The sequence below is a fragment of the Mustela nivalis genome (assembly GCF_964662115.1).
Source record: "Mustela nivalis genome assembly, chromosome: 8".
In the NCBI taxonomy this organism is placed as follows: domain Eukaryota; kingdom Metazoa; phylum Chordata; class Mammalia; order Carnivora; family Mustelidae; genus Mustela; species Mustela nivalis.
In genome coordinates, this window is record NC_139027.1 from 97,496,220 (window position 1) to 97,504,421 (window position 8,202).

General features: G+C 47.5%; 1 protein-coding gene across 2 annotated transcripts; it reads right to left on the reverse strand.

The window, feature by feature from the left end:
- Positions 1 to 798: 798 nt before the first annotated feature.
- On the reverse strand, positions 799 to 5,438 carry LOC309871407 (putative cystatin-15). Of its 2 annotated transcripts, none has more exons than XM_082744384.1 (3): positions 5,145 to 5,438; positions 1,787 to 1,894; positions 799 to 1,116 (listed from the first exon to the last, which is right to left on the reverse strand). In XM_082744384.1, exons 1-3 carry the CDS (start codon positions 5,337 to 5,339, stop codon positions 1,036 to 1,038), a joined length of 384 nt encoding a protein of 127 aa, XP_082600510.1. In that variant the 5' UTR covers positions 5,340 to 5,438; the 3' UTR covers positions 799 to 1,035. The 2 variants fall into 2 exon arrangements, with proteins under 2 accessions (XP_082600510.1, XP_082600509.1); XM_082744383.1 differs by having other exon boundaries at positions 1,787 to 1,897.
- Positions 5,439 to 8,202: the final 2,764 nt, after the last annotated feature.

An 8,202-nucleotide genomic window follows, 5' to 3' on the forward strand; every position in this document is an offset into this window, starting at 1 on the left:
CTTCGTGAAAAATGCATGGTCCAGGAAACAGGCAGACTTTTAACTAGGAACCACTCAAATCAGTCTTTAGAAAGCCAAGAAGAAGGAAGAAAGATATCTCAGCCCTTGCATTCTGAAAGATTCCTTCAAGTAGCATTGCCAGTGCTTCTCTGTCCCAGTCATGCCCCCAGGTGGTCCCATACCCTTCCTTACTCTGCCTCTTCAGGGCTACTCCCCACAAGGATCCCTGAAGACAGAGTTGCTCATCAGACTGGGTGTCTATCACCACAGTGCCTATCCCAGGGGTAATGATTGATGTTGACAGCCATGGAGGCCAAGCTGGGTTGGGAAGGAGGCATCATCAGGGAGCAGGTGGGACATGGTGACTAGAGCTACCATTCTCTGAGCTATCCTCAGAGACCCTGGGATGACTTTCTATGTGTCAAGAGGCTCATGTGCAGATGCCCTGGTGGGTGTCCATGGAAGGCAGAGCATTTTGTCAGCTTCACTCACCCACCTCCAATCTCTGTGACTAGATATGGCCCCTTCTCAGAAGGATCACCCCATTGTGAGCCTGGCCCCAGAGCCAGAAGAGAGAAACAGGTGTCTGCTCCTTGGCAAATTTGTCTACATTCCTTTTGAGTGGGATGGATGAGGGGCATGGAGAGATTGGAGGATGAATGAATAGGTGAGTGGGTACAAAACAGTGCAAAACAGACAGGGACCCAGAAAGTACTCTGAGATACATTTAATTTTCCTGGTACTAAACAGACCTGGGACTACAGACTGACTGTTGTTCTCTGGAGGGAAAAGAACATCTTTTATTTTTTTTTAACGATATTATTTATTTATTTGTCAGAGAGAGAGAGAGAGAGCACAATCAGAAGGGGGGAGGACAGAGGAGAAGCAGCCTCCCCACTGAGTACAGAGCCCGATGCAGGACTCAATCACAGGACCCTGAGATCATGACCTGAGCTGAAGACTGATGATTAACTGACTGAACCACCCATGTGTTCCAGGAACTTCTGCTTGAGGAGCCAGGGTCTCCTTCTCTGCCTATTTCTGCACACAGGTACTGTTCAGGAGGAAGAACTGGGAAAGCCATGGTCTGGCATCCACAATAAAGGTGCAGTCCAACTGAAAAAAAAGTAATTATGAGATTAGAACAGTTTAACACATGGAGAGCACTTCACATGAAGGACTGAGTAGGAGTTCACCATACATGAAAACTATAAATGATGAAAAGGAAAAAGAAACAGTGGCCTAGGGTAAGATCTGAAGAGCTCAAGTATCCACCAAAATGATGGGCAGGGGTTGTTGAATCTGCACATGTGACTCAGGGGCTCCTGAGAGGGTCCTAGTGGGACCATGACTTGCCCTTCGGGGTCCTGCCAGTACCCATGACACTTCCTAGATGCTCCATGCCTCCCATGAGTTCTGAGGGAGCCAGCAGACTGCTCAGGAGATGGTTCAATTGGACACTGGACACTCAGCAAGAGCTGCAAACCTACCCAGAGGGGAGGCTACCCCTCAGGCTACCCCTCTGGCTCATGCCCAGGGTCCAAGTCCCCTGGATGATATCAGCTCATAGATGATGACATAAGAAGGCTATTACACAGGCCAGCTGTGAGCACAGGGCTCAGTGGGCCGGAGCAGCTCTTTTGCCCTAGAATAACCATATTCCCCTCAGGGGGAGCCCTGGAACCTGAAGGGCCAGGACTTTTTCTTGCCCAGAATCATCCCTGATAACTTCCCTAAGCCTCTTTCCACTCATACTCCTTTATGAATGTTCATCATATTCTCAAACCTTTTTCTCTTCCGGGCCTTCTTGTAAGGGGCAGTTTTCCAGATCTTCATCCTCTTTTGTGCAAATGGTTTGGCCCAATTCCAACTCCATTAAATATATCAAGGTAAACTGCTGTTAATAACAAATTGGAGAAACTGCAATGAAATACTTTGGGTTTTTTTGTTTTGTTTTGTTTTGTTTTTTGTTTTTATTTTTTCAATTTATTTATTTTCAGAAAAACAGTATTCATTATTTTTTCACCACACCCTGTGCTCCATGCAATCCGTGCCCTCTATAATACCCACCACCTGGTACCCCAACCTCCCACCCCTCCGCCACTTCAAACCCCTCAGATTGTTTTTCAGAGTCCATAGTCTCTCGTGATTCACCCCCCCTTCCAATTTACCCCAACTCCCTTCTCCTCTCTAACACCCCTTGTCCTCCATGATATTTGTTATGTTCCACAAATAAGTGAAACCATATGATAATTGACTCTCTCTGCTTGACTTATTTCACTCAGCATAATCTCTTCCAGTCCCATCCATGTTGCTACAAAAGTTGGGTATTCATCCTTTCTGATGGAGGCATAATACTCCATGAAATACTTTGTTTTAATAAGAAAAGCAGAGAACCAAAAGGAAAACAGGCAAAAGCTGTGAATGCATATGTAAATGAATAAGGACATACATATGTACAATATCTCTTATTTTTCTTATTTTTAAATTGATTTATTATTTCACCTTTCCCTTTTAATTCTCCATTTTTCTTACAAAAAGAGGTCCATATGGACACCTAAAGCATGTATGGGAAACTTCCCTGAGACACTCCTCCTGATGGCCTGCACCTGCTAGTCACATCTACAGTGCCATGAATACACAGGAGGGAACCGGCTCACAGGATCAGAGGCCACACAGCATGGAGCCTGTGTGGGCCACAGCAACCCTAACAGCACCACTGATCTCTCAATCGTATGCCTGCATGGCGTCATCCAGACACAAGGAGAGCACTCCAGAGAATCCTCCTCTGGAGAGTAGGGTAGCGGGTCTGTTAGTCCACTAATGAGCCATCTCAGCTGGTGGTCCCTTTCAGAGCAGCATCTAGACAGGGGTGTAGGGGGTCCTGAGGGCTGGGAATGCTTGTCTTTTTATATGGGAGCTGGCTGCACAGAAAGGCTTTTCTTGCTAAGATTCATTGAGGTGGATATTTACTAAGAAGATGCTGTTCCATGTGTTTGTTAGGCTTCTATTAGAAGTTATTAAGTTACTATTTGATCTTGTTAAATAGAAAGAAGTGCATGAAAACTTAAGAAGAGCTCAAATTTAGAAATGTAGCCAGAAATCACTGTGGGGAGGAACCTGTCTCTTACTGGACTGACCTGGAATTATCTGAAGGCTGACTTCTTTGTTTGGGGTTCAGTTCTTACAGGTGACACATGATACCCACTCATGACCCAATAAGCACCACCACCACCAACACACACACACACACACACACACACATACACACACACACATTCATGTACCCCTAGCTTCACTTGCATGGCCCCCAGACCTTCCTGAGCTAAGACAGGCACAAGGTTCTAGAGCAGCAGCTATAGTCTCAATGCCCAAGGGGCTCCCACATCCTCCAGATGTCCAGAGTTGGCTGCTGTCTAAGAAAGAGGCAGAGGCTGGGGCGCCTGGGTGGCTCAGTGGGTTAAGCCGCTGCCTTCGGCTCAGGTCATGATCTCAGAGTCCTGGGATCGAGTCCCACATCGGGCTCTCTGCTCAGCAGGGAGCCTGCTTCCTCCTCTCTCTCTGCCGGCCTCTCTGCCTACTTGTGATCTCTCTCTGTCAAATAAATAAATAAAATCTTTAAAAAAAAAAAAAAAAAGAAAGAGGCAGAGGGTCAGGAAATGGGAAAGACTGAGGGAAGCCAGTGGGTGCTGTGCAGGGAGGGGGCCACACCCAGTGTGATGCAGAGATGAGACTTTACCCATCAGGGCCTTGCAGACATGGTGCCTGGCTCAGGACTATTCATGCAAGGACCAGAATCTGGGCATGGACAGAATGAGTTCTGGACAGTAGTCTGTATTCCATTCAAAGAAAGCACAAAGTGATAAAAATAAACAGTAGTGAGAAAGTTTTGCTCAACAGAGGCTAAGGACACATTTGTATCTGGCCCAACATTTTCTCTACTCTTAAGGCTCTGTAGCCCATGGCCTCCTGCATGGGCTATTTCAGGAATCCTAAATGTGATGTGCTGCCCAGATCTCTTTGTGTCTCCTCCAACCTTGCTCTGTTGTCTTTTCAGTTGATGGAATCACTGCACACCCGTGTGTTCTGGGAAAACATATTTGACCCTCTCTATCTCTACACCCTCACACCAGTGCACCCCACATCGACTTCCAACACATGCAGAAACCAGCACTTCTACTTCCCAGTGACCAGAGGACCATCCACTGCATCTTGGTCTCAGGCTGCATGGCTTGTGGAACCCTGAGTGACTTACTTCGGTGGATCCTCAGATCTTCAAGGATAATATCCCCAAATCTTTGCCTGGGGCCCTGAAATGCCCCCAGCCCTACCTCCTCCTGCACTCCTGCCTCTCTGCCTCTCCTTCCCTGTAACCACAGTCCACAGAATTTCAGGCTGTCTACAAGTATATTTGTTGCTTGCCCCCAACCAGGGTCCTCTCCACGGCTGCCTGCCCTTCTCATCCTCAACCTCATGTGACCAGATCTTTCCAGGACTATCCCTCATTGAGATGCCTTCCCTGACTTCTCCCCCTTGTCCCCAGCTTCCCCTCTCCCTGGGCCCCCTCACCTACTGCTCTTCTCCAGCCTTCTCCAGCCTTCCCCAGCCTTCCCCTATTCCATTCATGAACTTGGAACCATTGGCCTGTCCTCACTATCATCACAGTCCCATGAGAACATGTCCCAATCTGTCTTCTCTGCTGCCTCCTGTCCAGCCCTGGACCCACAGTGTTGCATGCAGAAGACTCACAGCTCAGCCTCTGAGATGCCTTTCCTTCTTGGGCTCTTGCTTCCCAGCGACTGCTTTTCTTAGTCTTTCTGGTTTCTTGTCTCCCTGCTGTTCTGGCTTCTCCCAACCACCTCACTAGCAGCCTTTCTTCCCTCTCTCACTCTGCAGCTGGATCTATGCTTTCAATGCTTGCTTTCTGCTCACCTTCTTTACATCCCTCTGTTATTCAGAGGCTTGGCTCATGAAAGAAACAAATCAGAAACTCGGAACATTTCTAATGAAATCTTGCAACTTTTTAAACAATATTTACCAAATTAAAATATCATTGCTCTTTCCCACAGATCAAGGACTCACCCCTCCCAAGTGTGGTCTCAGGGTAAACATGGAGCCATCCGGAGGGAGGATACTCAACTCACCTTGCGCTGGCTTCGCCGCACCCACAGCAGCTTATACGCATACTCATCTGGGTAGACTTGGTTGAAATGAAACACCGCAAACTCAACACTCAAGATGAAGTAATTTGTTCTACTACCAATGTCCATAAAGTCAGAACTGCAGACATGAGGCACCAGCACAATGAGCCCCAGAATCAGAGGTGCCTTCAGGAGCATTCTGTCTGGTGTCAGTCCTGGAGGCCAGCAGCAAACAGGTGGCAGGGTGGCAGCTAGTTTGGGACCACCCTCTGAAGCTCGGCATCCCACACAGTCCTATACCAGGGAGTCCCTGGGCTGCTGGCCAGTGCTCTGTCCAGCTCCTCCCCTTCACTGCCTCCTGCCCCTCCCATCATCACTAACAGAAGGCAGAGCAGGGGCTCACAGTTTTCACTGCTTTGTTCCATAAGCCTTGGACGCAGGAACATGCATGTAATATGCTCTGTTTCCAGTGCTGCTTCCACCTGCCCCAGCCCAGCCCTAATAGACTCTGAATGCAGGTCTTGAGCCCAACTCCCTTGCTCTCACAGCAGTGTATCCTACAACTGCCAGGTCACAGGAGCTCTTAGGAACACTGGTGGGCTCTAGGAAGTTGAGGTAAAAACCAGGTCTACCTCTGACCATGGATACAGCCATCAGGAGGGTACAGGGAAGGGTTACCATGGGGGCTGAGTTACCATTGCTTCCAACACCTCTAGCACCAGTTGACCTGCTTGCCATGAGATCTAGCTGTGTTTGGCAGTGGGGAGAGAGGTTTCTAATGTCCTGAATGAGTGGAGAGAAATCCAGGACAAGGCAGGTACCAGCCCAGGGCTGGGCTTAGCTGGAATAGATGTGGATGGCAGCCATGGGCATGAGAGGGATCAGAACTGGGAAAGACAGGTCTTGTCCAGCCCTAGCTAACATGTGCTTCCACACAGTGTTGCCACTTTGAAGTCCCATGGCCTTTGCTGAGGCATCTTTGTTAGGCTTTTCTCAAAGGAACCACAGTACCTGCCTGACCTCATACAAGGTATTGGGAGTGAGTGGACCAGGAAAGTATGACATGTTGCCCATGCATGTGAGGACACTGCAAGGGAAGGATTTTCCCACTTTGGGCATGGAGTAAACAGATACCTGAACATTGATGATGATCCCAGAAAGGATACAGGGCCAGGGTCACAGCCGGATAGGCCATAAAGACAGATTGGCACTACCCCAGAAAGAGATAGGAATGTGGCCAGAACGGCAGACACCTTTGTGACCACCTTCACTGTTGCACATCAGTAGATAGCTAGCAACCTGGGTGTCTAAGGATAATCAAGATGAGGACTCCACAGCCTGCCTAGAAATGTGTCTGATCCTGAATGCTGCCTCCCCTAAGAAGCTCAGGTCCGTCCCCACATGGCTGGTTCTTTCTCCCCACTCCCAGCAGCGGGATGACAAGAGTGGCCATTGTCATCTTTCGAGACCTGCAGGATACTACCAACATGGGTTGTAACTGCCTTCCTTCTAGATATCTCGTACCAGGCAGGGATCAGTAATTTCGTGAGGCCTGCCAATGGACCCACTGTTGCATTTCATGACCCTTTCTATCAAGCTGTTTCTTCTTTCCTTTGTTTATGTTTTTTTGTCATAATTTCTTCCATTTTTGCAGGAGACACAATTTTTGTGCCCATCCTCTGCATGTGCCTGTCCAGACTGTCACTTCCCTTGAGGCTGAACCTCAGGAACACCACATATGCTTTTCACATCCTAAGTTTAATCATTTCCTTTGATCACATGCCCTAATCAGAATTGTGGTTACTCATGTTCTTTTAAGGTATGTTGCTACCTCGACAACCATTTTTCTCCTTAATTTAATCAAAACATCCCTGCAGCCAGAGACACTTATCCTTAATGAAATTAGTTCTTTCAAATTCATTGAGATTCACTTTATGGATCAGAATATGTTCAGTTTGGATCCATAGTCTATCAGCTCAAGAAGAATACCCGTTCCATAATTGGTGGTGAATATCCTTTATAATTGTTACTAATTTGCCAATTAACACTTAAGTGGAGCACAGGGTGATGCATGGAGAATCTCAGTTCAACAAACGACCACAGGAGAAATTGAAACAGAGGAGCTATGGGGAACGTACTCAGCAGCTGAAGGGTCCACAATGTGGAGGTCACAGCACAACACAGGTGGAGCCACAGGATCTGCTTACTGAGTGGAGTACCTTGGGGTTCTTGGGATACAGCCAGATTGGCCAACTCAACCACAAAGGGCAGAGTTCTGGTAAACCCCACGGGGGTCTTATCTAAGGAAGAACAAGGGGGAGGTTCTGGCAGGCAGAGGAGACTGTTGCTCACAAGAGCTGCAAGGGAAGACCCATCACGCACTTCCATGTAACTCTGTAGGATGCTATCTAGGGCACATGCTTGTGCTTATATGAGACGCCAGTGTCAATTTTAAGACCCTGCAGGCCTCCTGGCCACGCAAAGTAGATGCCAAGACAGCAGTACCATTAAATAGCTTAGCTAAACTCTCAACAAAAATAAAAAATCAGATTTGTTCAGTGGATTCTTGAAATCCAGGACAATGATTTGTGTACAAATACATTTTCGTGTATATGTACCTGGTGGCTTCTGGATTGGATTTGATCATTCTCCCACTAGCCCTGTCTGGTCTGGCTTTACCAATGTGGAGACCATAGGAAGAGGTAGCCTGAGGATAGAACTATTGTAACTTCCATATTCAAGCAAAACTGTGACCGTCAGTTCCTGAAAGGTTGTGTTTCTAATCCCATATTTATTGAAAGCTGCAAGAGGCCACAGTTACAAACCTGTATTTACACCTTGGTGCCCCAAGGGAAGCTCATTAGAATCATCAGTATAGGGCTTAAAATAATACAGTGGCTGGGTCCACTGAAGGACTTGATGCTAACAGAGGGACATTTACAATGCCCCCAGGTGCATGAAAGGTGTATCTGAGCTCAAAGCACAACGTAACTGAAAAGAACAAGATGCCAGACCTTCCCAATGTGAAATGGAAGAGAAGATGAAGGTGTTCACCTATGAG